The sequence below is a fragment of the Electrophorus electricus genome, chromosome 20 (genome assembly GCF_013358815.1).
Source record: "Electrophorus electricus isolate fEleEle1 chromosome 20, fEleEle1.pri, whole genome shotgun sequence".
NCBI classification, from domain to species: domain Eukaryota; kingdom Metazoa; phylum Chordata; class Actinopteri; order Gymnotiformes; family Gymnotidae; genus Electrophorus; species Electrophorus electricus.
In genome coordinates this window covers 12547431-12561355 of record NC_049554.1, presented here as the reverse complement: position 1 = coordinate 12561355, position 13925 = coordinate 12547431, and the positions used below count along the sequence as shown (strand labels likewise).

Genomic DNA, 13925 nt, shown 5'->3' with positions numbered 1-13925 from the left:
TGTCCTTACCGAAAATATCTGCCTTAACAGATCTGGTTTTTGTTTGTTTGTTTGGTTTTTTTTTTTTTTTGGTTTGTTTTTTCACTAACAACCGTCGTGACGTTTTGGACCTCCTCCTCCTCCACGTCGGGTTTCTTCCAGTGGATGGAGAAGCATTCCTGCGCGTGAGGCGAACGGCGGGCGCGCGCACGTGAACGCGCGGCGCGGTGGGCGTGTCTCGGCGCTGGGGGGGGGGGGGGGGGCCCGCCCTTTGACGTCAGACGTGTGGCTCCTTTAAAAAGGCCATACACGGGAACCTTGGTACTGTTTACGTTGACTTTAAAGGGTTTTTTGTTTGTTTGTTTGTTTGTTTGTTTGTTTTAATAAAATGTCACGTATGATTTTAAGTGACTTGCTAATTACAATTACTTGCTAACTAATTTACTTCTAAAATGTACTCCACTTTTTTGCTACTATTTCATACTATGTATAATAACGGGAGTATACTGAAAAAAACTATGGGTGATAATTTTGGAAAACACATTTAGATTCAGCGTAAACATACAAAAACAAGTATTTTAGCGAGGAGCAAAATCATTTTTGACCGGTATTATTAAAGTAGGTATTTTCTAACGCAGCACTGGCAAAAATCCGTTTACCTTTCAGACTTCAAATTTATGCTATTTAGTGAATATGCATTAATATTTATAACGATTTATTTGTAACTCACAGTATACTAAGTACATTATGCAGCCAGAGGTTTTAAACGTCCATGTTTAGTTGGGTTCGACTTTTATTTTGACGTGTGACCGGAAATAATCCGTTGATTTCGTGTAAACGCGTGTCGGTAGACTCGTGTGCGTTATTTTTTTAAACCCCGGCTGTAGTTCTGATCTTGTCAAGCCTTTCATTGTTTTATTCAGAGTGTAGTGCTATTGTTGCAAATCCACACATTTAACTCACCCGAGTCATTTTTTGTTCCAAGGACCTGAGAACAGCATGGTTCGAGCAAGGAGGTATGTAACGTTAACGAGCCAAGCGGCTGCCTATCTGGCCAGCTAATTTAGTAATGATTGAAATTGAAATGATAGTAACCGATTTAGATGTGACTTTTGTTTAATCCGTCGATAAACGATCAGATAAAAAATAGACTCCACTCAGATCAGCCTTTTTTTCTGAACCATTCCTACTGCAGTCCAACAACACACTCAGCTCCAACGTAACGTGAGGAAAATGCCTTCGCCCTTTACACCCCCGACGTACTCGGGCTCTGTTTTTGTGAATGCCTCATTACGATTGCGGTCTTTATTAAGCCTGTTTTTTTTTAAAAAAAAAATCCTTGTTACCGAGCAGGGCTGTGCGAAGGCCAAGGCCAAGGCCAAAGACAGAAACCCACGACAGTGATGATCCCGCCTGCTTTAAGGATGAAGACGTTCCGGACAAGGTAATGGGTGTGCAAACTCCCTTTTCCTCTGCAGGTTGTGGCGTGAATTATGTTGACTAGTTACGTTATATGTTAATATGTTGGCTACAATTGTAATTTAGTTTGTTATTGTGGAATATTGTGATCTAATGTAGCTATCGCATTTTCTAATGTTTTTATTCCTGTCATCAGAATTCAACAAAGTATGTGGAGGATGAAATAGATGAATTTCACAGCAAAAAAATCTCGGTGAGTTGTGTGTGTTGAGGAGTAAGATGCTCTTTCAGAGCTGACTATTGTCCCAGTTTGGACCTGTACTGTACTGAAAACATCCTTTTCTAGGCTCTCTTGTCTCATGGAGTTAACATGGAGAGTGAAGACATGGACCAAGACAGTGAGGTGAGTAGATGAAGAAAATGTCTATAACCTCCAACCGATCAATAAGGTTATCTCCTTAGGTAATTACTCATATTTGAGGAGGTCCATAGCCATACTGAGCCGTGTTCAGTAATCTTTTGTGGCCCGTTCAGGAAGAGATAATGCCCCTGACACTTGAAGATTCTGATGATGAGGACGAGGAAGACAGGCATGGCAGTGATGAACACGAGGAGACCGATATGGAGAGTGACCTCGAAGGAAAAGGAGATGATGGTAATTTAGTAAATCATTTTAATCCTTTGAGATTTTTACTTTGTGGGTTACTGGCAGAAAATCGATCTATTCTCTTTCCGTTATTGTTGTAATTCTTAAAAAAAAAAATTATTTAAACAATTGTGTGTTCTTTTACATTTCAGTTTTTTCCATTAAAAGAAATCCTTGCCTGTTTTTATTAGATCTTCCAAATGACATGGCCTGGGGGAGCAAGAAGAGAATGTTTTACGATTCTGATTATACGTCTCGAAGTATGCATCCCGCACAAACATAAATATTATATACCTGCACACAATACACATTTTAATCAGTTTAATTTTGTTGTAGTGTTATGATGCAGAAATTGTTGCAGTGTTACCTTTGTATCTGTGTATAGAGGGTAAGTCTCTGGAGTATGTTGAGGCAGAGGACGAGGAAGAAGAGGAGGAAGCCAAGAACATTCAGACACGTTTGGTCGGCAGCCTGAGTGAGGAAGATTACGATCTAAACTTGCTCCAGGTACATTTCTGAAGAATCTCAGCTGCTTTAACCAACTGCCTGTGCATAACTGTGGATGTTTCTGTCAGTTGTACCATTTTATCTCTGTGGCCCTTCAGGAGTTTGCCGTGGAGACTGAAACTGAGAAGACCGAAGGAGAGGAGCAGAGGATTGTGAAGGACTTGAAGACGATGTCCCAGAAACAGAAACTTAGCCTGCTGAAGAAAGAGTCCCCAGAACTGCTGGAACTCATTAAAGACTTCAAGGCTAAGGCATGTTGCAGGGTTCTGGCCAAGTTTGCAATATTCCTGAAGAGGTCCTTCGTTCTATTTTCCTGAAGCACATCTTCTTCATGAAGCCCTGTGCAAGTTTCTGAAAGTTGTTGTCCTGTTTCCTCGTTCTTTGCGGTGTTTAGCTGACAGAACTGAGAGACGAGATTCAGCCGCTTGTACAGATGGTAAAAGATGGCCAGATTCCACCAGGAAAGGTGAGGCCATCTTTTTAGCCAAAATTGGTGGGTCGTATTCATCCAACAAATTTAATTTCTCCTTGCTGGCTTTAAAGTTTCCTTTTTTATTTCTGCTTTATGGTTGCGTCGTCTATAAAGAGCCTTTTACCTCCACCAGGGGGCGAATTACCTTGCCATGAAGCAGCAGCTTTACCTGAAGTAAGTGTCCCGTTGGGTCTTTGCATATATTTACATCAATTAATTGAAAGCTTTGCAAAGACTAAATTTACTCTCTCATTTTTTTCACCAGCTACTGCACAAACATAAGTTTTTACTTGGTTTTAAAAGCCAAACGCATTCCAGCACACAACCATCCAGTGATTGAGAGACTGGTGACCTTCAGAAATGTAAGTGCTGTTCTTTTATTAAAATCAAATATACTAGATACAATTTCTGTGCCAGTTAGTCATTATGAATTTATATATTAGTATTTTAGATGAGTATTTGTTTCCATAGTTAATAAACGAACTAGGAGCTGTTGATGCCAAACTTGCTCCTCAACTGTGCCAGCTGCTCTCTAGTGACCAGCGAGAGCAAGCGGTGAAGAGGTTAACCAGCAGTGAATCGCTCAACAAGAGCCAGGTATGAATGTGACATTTTCCCATACAACACCAACGTTTCACGTATCCAAGACGACGCAGTCCTTTGTGAATCCCGAGTCTCGAGTACTCATCCGTGTCTGGCTGTAGGAATCCGAGACGGGAGACGCGGAGGGGTCGGACGAGGACGAGGAAGCAGCACTGCTGCTCTACAGGGGCGTCGAGGAGATGCTGAGGCTGAAGAGGAAGGCCAATGATCCGGACAGGTGAGCGCAGCTTCTGCTGTTCACCTCAGCGAACGTAACGTGTGGCCTGAAATGGGCAGCAGAGCTTACTGCAGCTGCGTTCGCTCCTAGGCCGGTGATGGAGGGCGAGGAGGAAGAGGCAGCAGAGGAAGATGGAGATGCTAAAAGAGGCATTACCTACCAGGTAAAGGGAAGCAGCTTGCAGAAGGGATTAAGTCTTTTAAGGCCTTTTTATATACAACAGAACTTTCAAATATTTGAGTGTTTTATGGGTGGTGGTTGGGGTAAGACATTTGTCACTGTGTGTTCTAAGGTTCTGGCTGTTAATTTAATTGTGAAATGTATTAGGGTAAACTATGGGCTATATTTTGGCCTTGTGTTCCCGCATTTAATAATAGAAATAGGTTTGTATGTTTAAACTCTAAAGGAAAACTCAAATTAACAAATAGACCGTCAAATTGATTAGCCTCCCTTTTTAATTAAAAACACTCATGTCCACATCCTGGGCCAGAACATCAGATTCCTTTTGCTTCATACTGTTGACTTTTCTTAAGCAGCAATAGTAAGTTTGACTATTTACTTTCACACATCGATTAAACACTTATCTTCTTCCTTGTAAAGATGGCCAAGAACAAAGGACTCACTCCAAAGAGGAAAAAGATTGACCGTAATCCCAGAGTCAAGCACAGAGAAAAGTACAGGCGGGCCAAGATCCGCAGAAAGGGACAGGTATGGGTTCTGCACCTGCCTAAAATATGTTTTAGTCACGGCTCAGTGGTTAAGGTACTCGACTAGTAACCAGAATGTTACCAGTTTAAGCCCAACCACAGCCGGGCCCCTGAGTAAGTCCCTTAACCCTCAATGGCTCAAATTGCTTTGTCATACTTTTATCCAAAGAGATAATTATCAGCTAAATGCCGTTAAGTGCTTCTTTTCTCATACTAAGAATGGCCTCAAAGCCCTATCTCTGTTTCAGGTTCTGGAGGTTCGACGCGAGGAGGCAAGATACAGTGGAGAGCTTTCTGGTATTCGTGCTGGAGTTAAGAAGAGCATCAAACTCAAATGATCCATCTAGATATAGGGACCAGTTTTACTGGGGGGGGAGGGAGCAGATATGAATGTTGTATTCACAGAGCTGAAGTTCAAATACCATGTACTAGTGAACAGATGTGGATTTTCATGTAATGCTTGATACTTTTTATAGAAAGTCCATATTTATAAAAACAAACCTTAACAAAGTTCTGTGACCTGTAGACCAATAGTGTGCCACATACCCGGTTTAACAGTAAAAGCACCATGTGTTTTATGCAGTGTTGACAAGTGGCACTTTTTGAGCAATTGTGCAAGCCTAAAGCCTTCCATCTCTTCCCTTTCTTATAAATTCTAACATGGCATAACTGGCGTGATTTTAACAAAGCCAATTATGCTCAATTTTACTATTTTAGTTGGGCGGATCAGTCAAGGGCTGCTATTTTATAAGCAATACAAGCAGAAATCTGTCATAACCTTGCACGTCTAGACAGCAAATGGAAAAGCCAGTCAGTGCAATGTGGAGAACGCGCTTGGAGATGTTTTTGGAGCTGGATTGAGGAACGTTCGGTATTTTACTCTATCCCGCACTGCCATCTTCCTGGGTTTATGATCGTTCTACTGTAAATTAGGCTGAATCTAGAAGCTGGCATTTTGCTCACAACTGCAAAACAATTCCCTCATGCGTGTTGGCTCATGAACTGCGTGTGCGCAGCCGCCAGGTTGCAGATGATCTTCTCTTCGATTTCCACCCCCTTCTGAGCCTCCTCATCTGTGAGCACCAGCTCATGCCGCGAGTCCTCGGTCACCACAGCCACGTAGCCGCGGCGGGTGTCCAGGACATTGGCCACGACGGCCTGGTGTTTGTAGGTGGCCAGGGCTCGACGAGCTCGCTCCAGGAGGATGGACGAGTCCGTCTCCAGCTTAAACGAGATGACGAAAGCTTTTGGCGCCCAGTTCTTCACCAGTGGGGAGAGCATTTTAGGAACCATCTTCATACTTATCTGTGAAACACAAAATCAAGCCCCGTAAAGCCAGAATCGGAAGAGTGCGTCGGGCGTAAAGCGTTAAAGGTGCGATTACCGTTCTGTGTCGTACCTGCAGAGGTCCGTTTGAGGACTGGATTTTGTGCTCCGGCATTTCGGAAGCTGGGATGTAGAAATCAGAAACCGCCGCGGCCAAATAAAACATGGCATGGGAGCCTGAGAAACATGGAATGCCACACATGCCACCTCAGACCCGCACCGAGTAAACACGGACGCATGCTGTGGGTGGTGAGCTGCTTACCTATTGAACTGAGGGCCTGTGCGGAAGCTTTGAGTAGGTGCAGGTATTCCGACAAGGTGCTGAACTCCACGGGCAGGAGTAACCCCGTGGCTTTCACGGCCTGGTACCGCCGTAGCACGGCTGCAATGCCCGGCAGCTGCTGCTGATCCACAAGCACCCGCTCGGCACCCTCCCCACCTTGCTCGAAGCTCAGACTGTCCAGCAGGTTGACGCCAGCGTAGCGGCGCGTATATGGATAGAGAGAGCGGTGTCTGTGCAGGAAGATGACGGCGTACCCAGCGTCGAGGAAATGCTCCGCTGAGGAGGCCCCTCGCCGCCCACTGCTGAAGTTGTCCAGGAAGCGCACCGTTCTGGACTCGAGTGGGACCTTGGTGCCCCCCGAAGTGATCAGCACGACCCTGCGACCGGCGGCCCCGTGCTGTCCGGCAAATGCCGCCATCAGTTTCTTGACCTCCTCGACGTGAGAGGGCATGGCGAACTCCTCACATAGGCGCCCCTCCACTGCAGCAGATGCCAGAGGATCCGAATGTGCCATAGTATACACCTGAATCAACACACTTGGCATCGGCATGGATAATACCTTCATTCAGTGTTTTCATTCACACTAATCTTAACACAAGACAGAAATTCTAACAGAGTAATAAAATTATTCTAACAGGGTAATAAAATACCTATCTAGAGGTGTAGTGGACATGCCATCAAAAGACCAAGGGTTGCAACAATAGCAACGCAGACAATACCCTCCAACGACTGGGTTAAGGCTATATCAGAATAGACAATATCTACTAAAAGGAAACTTGCTCTTAGTTTTTTATTTCAACACAAATAGAGCCTTTCAACTCTAGGGTCGGACCTATAAAACAAACCTGTACAGTTAACTCTAACCTAGTTAGCTAGCCAGTTAGCATACGTGTAATAGACATGTTCGCAGTAATGCGCAACACGTAGAAAACATCTTTGAAGACCTTACTTTGTGCAACGTCGGGTTATCAGATCGGCACAACAAACTGACAAGAGGTTTTAACGATGGAGACGGTTACGATATACTTTAGTTCAAAGGCTGACCAGGAACATAGCCTTCTCATTGACCACGCATGCGTGATCTCCACGGTTCTGATTCGTTGATTTGAGGGGCTGCCGCATACGTTCAAAATAAAAGTTTAAAAGTTAAAAGCCCTAGACGAATTCAGAAAAATCATAATTTGCCAAATGATTTCTTTTGTGAAATTAAGGTCAAACTCCGTAAACATTTATAGCTTTAGTGGTGGTAAAATCCTTTTCGAGTTAAAAAACTGGATGATATTACAAGAGAAAAATAAAATAAAAAATCCTCTTAAGTTACATGGTCTAAGTTCATCTATATGTAAAACTTTTGTGGCCCAGACAAAAAGGTTTGTATAAACATTTCGGGCATTTCGTTGAAATGGAGGGTAATGAGACGTCGAAAATAATTTCTACTAGCGCATTTTCGTAGCATTTTTTACAAAATAAAGGATAAAACATACTTTCGAAGCAACAAGAGTTGTCTTAATACACAAACCATAGGCCGTATATATGATCTATATACACCGCGATACGCGGTGGAATATTGCATCTTCACGTTACATTTATCGATTGCAACGAGGATGCGTGATTCTCACTCTGTTTCTCTGTTTCTTTGTAAAGAGGTTGCGGTTGTACACGGTGGAGTTGTGAAGGGAGCGCAGAAAGGTCTTAACTTTATGCAAATGAGAAGCACCGGACTACAACCAATCAGCACCGCGTGGTGCAGTTCGTCATGTCAGTCAAAGCTCAGAATGAAATAAACCAGTGTAGTGCAAATAGAGAGGTTTATCATTTCTGTGTCAGGTTTTTCTGGACGAATACAGATCTCTCTCTCTCTCTCTCTCTCTCTCTCTCTCTCTCTCTCTCTATATATATATATATATATATATATATATATATAGTTGTTCAAAATATGTAAAAACCCACATTCACTGTATATTTTTCTAATTAAGATATGAACTTGGCATATATATATAAAAAAAAAAAAGAATTTTACATACGTTAACAGATGTACCTGGATGGTTACCTACCTGATCAGGTACATTTGGTGGTTGGGTTGAGCAGCTTTTGGGATGTACTTGATGTAGACGGATAAACCTGCTTGCGTTTTTAGTGACACTGCGGCCAGTGGGGGGTTTGACTTCGCTGCAAAAGCGAAGTCGTTTGCCTTCATAATTACAGGGGGCACTATTGTTCCAGAAAATAGTAACTTACAAATATGTCCAGTGTTTTTGATCATGTACGCCACGAGCTCACATTTCTTTGAACTATTATAAGTGTCACAAAATTTAAAAAGTGTCACATTACGTTGCATGTATATTTCTATATTGAAATATACTAAAATTGATAAGTAAAATCAATTAATACGTCGAAAATCCGTTAGCGATGCTAGTAATATGGGAAATACACGCAATATATCAGCAAGGATTTTAATTCAAGTAAGGCGGTGGACAGCAAACGTTCGATCAAGTGAATTGCTATTTTACATAATCAACAGTATAACTATAAGTAAAAAAGGCAACTAAAACTTGTATTCTGTCGTATGTGCAATGCTCGCAAAGTACAAATGACTTTGCAACTGTATTCTTATTCCAGGGTATGTTCTGCATACTGTATGTCCAACGCTACAGAACTATTTACTTCGCCTGTCTACATTAAAAGGTTGCGTGGTACTGTCAGTCGTGCTGCGGCCGAAGCCTAAAAGTAGTTCCGGATGTTTCAGAGCGGAGCAAAACCCCAAAAAGTGCCCGGATGTAAGCTGTCCAGAGAAAGACGAGTAGGAGCGACGCGAGAGGCGGAGAGGTAGAGGGGACGCCACGGACAAACCGGCTAACGGACAGCGGGTCTCTGACCCACGACACGCTCGGAGAACAAGGGCGAGGACGCGAGGGGAGCTTTTTATCGACGAGGAAGGGGAGGGGGACGGTTAACATTGACTAAACCGGACCGCTTCGTTCAACAGGGCACTCGCCTCTGAAATCCGCGGGTAAGTGTGGAGCGGTGAACGTCGCGAGCTAAAGCTAAGATAAGATAAGCTAAGCTAAGCTAAGCTAAAGATAAGCTAACGTTAGCTAGGCTAAGATAACGCTATCGCGGGGTCGAAGTTGGAAGTCGGGCCCGCGAAACGGACGACTCTCACGGTGAGGCGTGTTGAGAGTGAAGCTGCGGGGATGGACCCGGTACACGGCAGGAGGGCATTTGCCGACGTCGGGCAGGGCACCACGAAAGATCCCCGACACTCGGGCAGAACTTGGGACTAGCCAGCTAGCAGCCGTCAACTAAGCCGTCGAGGCTCGGCTCCCGAGCTTAGCCGTTGGCGGCTAACGCTCGCGAGGTCCGCGCGAGGCGCTTGCCCCGAGCTTCGCCCGGCCACGTCGCGCTGCTCTAATAACTTTCTCGTCTAAAGCGGACGGACGTGACGCCCCCCAACACAGCCAGTGCGACTTGGTGCCGCTGAACGTGGAGGGTGTGAGGTTGTTAAGGCCATGTTGGCGTTTAGTTCAGAAATAACCCTGAGCTGTGTTCTGTCAGGAAGCGACTGCACGACTCCGCGGATGGCGTTTACTAACTAGATCCGTGCATCAGCCGGACAGCGCACGCCTGGCTAATACCGTCGGCCACCAAAAAGTCAAGAACATCTAAAGCATAGTCAAGCTCGGGTCTTGTGCTAAGATATATCAAAAAGTGGTAACGTACCGCACTGGAGTAGCTGTTATAGCTAAAGTACCTGCTTGCTGGTTTGGAGGATGATGAGCAACTTTGGAGGTAGACTGGTAAGTCGTGGCCAGCGGGGTTTTGTCTTTGAGTTTCTTCGGATTTGACAGGCAGAAATGCCGCTGTCGTAGCTAGGGTTAGCAAAATGATCTGATTTCGCTCTTAAGTTGCTTAAACCGGTAGTTTTCTGAATATGTGCGCTGATGCATCTGTTGAATGCATTGATCGGCCCTTTTTCTGCCCACTTTGGAATTGTTCGATTGCCGACCGGTATCTGCACCATAAACACATGGGTTTTTGTCCAACATTGAGCCCTCCGTGTTGTACTACGCGTCACTGTTTTCTGCTGCATTATTTACTGCGTCTGCTAAAATACTTTTGTTCCCCGCGACTGCTCGCCGTCTGCCAGTTTTATTTTTCTGGACGGTGATGGGATTTCCTCTTATTTACAGAATATTCTGCCAGTTTCACTGGTTGCAAGATGTTGTACGTTCGACTTATCAGCTATCTTTATCTTTACGAATTTGATGTTTTAATGGTCATCATGATCACAGACTGTATTCAGAGTATCTTAGCTGCCCGTAAGCTCAGGCTCCCCAGTGAGTATTAATGCAACAGTGTCTGTAAAAGATTCAAGTTAGCACCAGACCTGTTTGTCTTTGGGTTGTAGACTCTCAGAATACAGAAAATGATAGTTCAATCATTTACTTGTCAGAGCATGCCTTGTAGTTCCAATCTTCCAACTGCTGTCTTTTTCTATTGGGATCTCTGTGCATTAGGAAATGAGTGTTGAGTTTTACATTTCAAACTTTACAAATAGACCTAGTTTTAGACTGAAAGACTATTTTGACATAGGACATACTTTCGGTATGTTGGCCATTTTAATTACTTGTTTAAATAATGTCTCAATATTGAACACTGAGCTAAACTCACAAATGTACAAACTCACAGCAGACATCACAGAAATCCTGCAAAAAATCATGGACATTTATTCCAATCCTGTGATTATAGTGAATTATTGATACCCCCCCCCCCATTTATGTTTACCATTTGGCATTTGAAAGGCTATTTAATACGATTTTAACTCGTAACACCTGCAGTTGGCAGAACTGGTCTTTTGAGCATCTTCCCTGTGTCTCACCTTACAGCTATATATTTTTTGTTAAATGGTACAAAATGGGTTCTACAAGGCTTCTCTTGCGTGATGACGGTAATCATTCCCATGTCAGGATGTTGGGCTTTGTGGCAATTTTGTATATGGTCTGCTATCCCACATGCCCAAAGGGTTCACAGTGGGCATCCTGCCATTTAGCTTAAACTTACCTGGAACTGCTGGCATTTTGCATTCCTCCCCCTTTACTCCATCTTTGCTAAACGATGCCATAGGCTAGACACCAGATGGGCTGGCATCATATAGCTAGATCCTCTTCCGGCTTTTGCTTTGATGCTTCGTTATTGTGTTTTTAGTGTGCTATTAATTTTTGCCTAATGTGTTGAGGTTTGTCAAATGTCACCTAGTGTAAAATAGTTGCTGAGATTTTAGTACAAAGTGCACCCCTTTGGTGTGTCTCCCCCCCCCTCCCAAGTTGATTACCTTACAAAGATAACTCTTTTAAGCGCAAATGTGTGTTATATTTATATAGCATGTGGCATTTTCTTCTCTTTTTGCATGGTTTTAACAGGTAGGTTGTTGGATGTTTTGTTTAACTTTTTATTGATGACAGGCAGATGGATTTCTTTCTGCAATATTGAATGCCCCATAATGACGCTGAATTAAATGCGAGGTGTGCACAGATTTTGCAGACTTACATGGAAGAGTAAGAGACAGCCCTACACCTTTCGCATAATAATTGCTTATTTCGGATTCAGCAGTGGCCCTTTGCCCAGCCCTGTCTCACTGAGGGGCTTTTTAATATTTCCCCTTGTTGAAGTGATTATTCAAATGGCTGTCCGTGAGATGGAGTTATCAGACCCCTGTTGGTTAATGGGCTCCATGCTAGGTGAACGCACCGTTTCTCGGACATTCCTAGTCAGGCTGCTACAGTTTGCTTTAGCGATGTGTTGAAATAGTGCAGTGATATTCCTGCATCATCCAGCACGTTATTTTGCATTGTACTGGACATTGGTATTGACGCGCGACACCTGTTTTTGAAGAATTAGTGATTTGGGTTAACAGATTTTCAATATGTGGTCACCATAGACCTATATTCTTTGCTAATACCTGTGGTTCATCAGGTTGCTCACTAAGCACTCTGTGGAAATATGTGATTAGACATCGCTTTTACGTCTTTATGGTTTTCTAGAGCTTGATTTTGCATTAGGTGTGTTTCAGTATCAAATGTGTTAATTGCACCTTTTTGTGATTAACTAATTGCTGGGGCTGCACAATATTCACAGGAATGGTAATTGTGGGTATTTTGAGTGATAATCTGATGCATATTATAAGTTAACAGCAACTTGCATATGTCCATGCATTATCTGTGTGTGCTCTACCAAAATGGCTCTAAACTGTGTGACCACATATGATTTATCACATGTAAGAAAATATGAGATGTGTGTGTATGTATGTGTATTGTGTAGTGTGTATGTATGTATGTATGTGTATGTATGTGTAGTGTATGTGTATGTATGTGTAGTGTGTATGTGTATGTATGTGTAGTGTGTATGTATGTATGTGTATTGTGTATGTGTATTGTGTATGTGTATGTATGTATGTGTATTGTGTATGTATGTGTATGTATGTGTATTGTGTATGTGTATGTATGTATGTGTATTGTGTATGTGTAGTGTGTGTGTGTATGTGTATGTATGTATGTGTAGTGTATGTATGTGTAGTGTGTGTGTGTGTGTGTGTATGTATGTGTAGTGTGTATGTGTGTATGTATGTGTAGTGTGTGTATGTATGTGTGTATGTGTGTGTATGTATGTGTGTATGTATGTGTGTGTGTATGTGTGTGTGTATGTGTGTATGTATGTGTATGTATGTGTAGTGTGTATGTATGTGTAGTGTGTATGTATGTGTAGTGTGTATGTATGTGTAGTGTGTATGTATGTGTGTGTGTATGTATGTGTATGTATGTGTAGTGTGTATTGTGTGTGTGTATTGTGTGTGTGTATTGTGTATGTGTAGTGTGTGTGTATGTATGTGTAGTGTGTATGTATGTGTAGTGTGTATGTATGTGTAGTGTGTATGTATGTGTAGTGTGTATGTATGTGTATGTATGTGTAGTGTGTATTGTGTGTGTGTATTGTGTATGTGTATGTATGTATGTGTATTGTGTATGTGTAGTGTGTGTGTATGTATGTGTAGTGTGTATGTATGTGTAGTGTGTATGTATGTGTATTGTGTAGTGTGTGTGTGTATGTGTATGTATGTATGTGTAGTGTATGTATGTGTGTATGTATGTGTAGTGTGTATGTGTGTATGTATGTGTAGTGTGTGTATGTATGTGTGTGTGTATGTGTGTGTGTGTGTGTATGTATGTGTATGTATGTGTAGTGTGTATGTATGTGTAGTGTGTATGTATGTGTAGTGTGTATGTATGTGTAGTGTGTATGTATGTGTAGTGTGTATGTATGTGTAGTGTGTATGTATGTGTATGTATGTGTAGTGTGTATTGTGTGTGTGTATTGTGTATGTGTATGTATGTATGTGTATTGTGTATGTGTAGTGTGTGTATGTATGTGTATGTATGTGTAGTGTGTATGTATGTGTAGTGTGTATGTATGTGTAGTGTGTATGTATGTGTATGTATGTGTAGTGTGTATTGTGTGTGTGTATTGTGTATGTGTATGTATGTATGTGTATTGTGTATGTGTAGTGTGTGTGTATGTATGTGTAGTGTGTATGTATGTGTAGTGTGTATGTATGTGTATGTATGTGTAGTGTGTATGTATGTGTAGTGTGTATGTATGTGTAGTGTGTATTGTGTATGTGTGTATTGTGTATGTGTATGTATGTATGTGTATTGTGTATGTGTAGTGTGTGTGTATGTATGCGTGTGTGTGTATGTATGTATGTGTAGTGT

At 42.5% G+C, this 13925-nt stretch overlaps 2 protein-coding genes across 5 annotated transcripts; one reads left to right on the top strand and one right to left on the bottom strand.

Moving 5' to 3' along the window:
• The first annotated feature begins 595 nt into the window (after positions 1–595).
• Positions 596–5128, top strand: utp3 (UTP3 small subunit processome component). 3 transcript variants are annotated; one of them, XM_027028950.2, is made up of 16 exons: positions 603–995; positions 1333–1423; positions 1595–1651; positions 1745–1801; positions 1933–2053; positions 2236–2304; positions 2430–2551; positions 2650–2802; positions 2946–3017; positions 3157–3197; positions 3289–3385; positions 3495–3620; positions 3728–3843; positions 3934–4006; positions 4444–4551; positions 4799–5128. In XM_027028950.2, the coding sequence occupies exons 1-16, from the start codon at positions 979–981 to the stop codon at positions 4886–4888; spliced, it is 1410 nt and encodes a 469-aa protein (XP_026884751.2). In that variant the 5' UTR covers positions 603–978; the 3' UTR covers positions 4889–5128. The 3 variants fall into 3 exon arrangements, with proteins under 3 accessions (XP_035376459.1, XP_035376458.1, XP_026884751.2); XM_035520566.1 differs by lacking the exon at positions 4799–5128 and having other exon boundaries at positions 596–995; positions 3549–3620; positions 3934–4537; XM_035520565.1 differs by lacking the exon at positions 4799–5128 and having other exon boundaries at positions 598–995; positions 3934–4537.
• ppcs (phosphopantothenoylcysteine synthetase) lies at positions 4889–7263 on the bottom strand. 2 transcript variants are annotated; one of them, XM_027028951.2, is made up of 4 exons: positions 7109–7263; positions 6139–6682; positions 5950–6053; positions 4889–5855 (listed from the first exon to the last, which is right to left on the bottom strand). In XM_027028951.2, the coding sequence occupies exons 2-4, from the start codon at positions 6671–6673 to the stop codon at positions 5532–5534; spliced, it is 963 nt and encodes a 320-aa protein (XP_026884752.2). In that variant the 5' UTR covers positions 6674–6682; positions 7109–7263; the 3' UTR covers positions 4889–5531. The 2 variants fall into 2 exon arrangements, with proteins under 2 accessions (XP_026884752.2, XP_026884753.2); XM_027028952.2 differs by having other exon boundaries at positions 6139–6639.
• Between the last annotated feature and the right edge of the window lie 6662 nt (positions 7264–13925).

Coding starts and splice junctions, on each gene's coding strand:
- utp3 (XM_035520565.1), top strand. Junction 3,621..3,727: donor AATCGCTCAACAAGAGCCAG/GTATGAATGTGA, acceptor GTCTGGCTGTAG/GAATCCGAGACGGGAGACGC. Junction 3,844..3,933: donor AAGGCCAATGATCCGGACAG/GTGAGCGCAGCT, acceptor GTTCGCTCCTAG/GCCGGTGATGGAGGGCGAGG.
- ppcs (XM_027028951.2), bottom strand. CDS start 6,673: ATGGCACATTCGGATCCTCTGGCATCTGCTGCAGTGGAGGGGCGCCTA. Junction 6,054..6,138: donor ACAGGCCCTCAGTTCAATAG/GTAAGCAGCTCA, acceptor CATGTTTCTCAG/GCTCCCATGCCATGTTTTAT. Junction 5,856..5,949: donor CCTCAAACGGACCTCTGCAG/GTACGACACAGA, acceptor TGTGTTTCACAG/ATAAGTATGAAGATGGTTCC.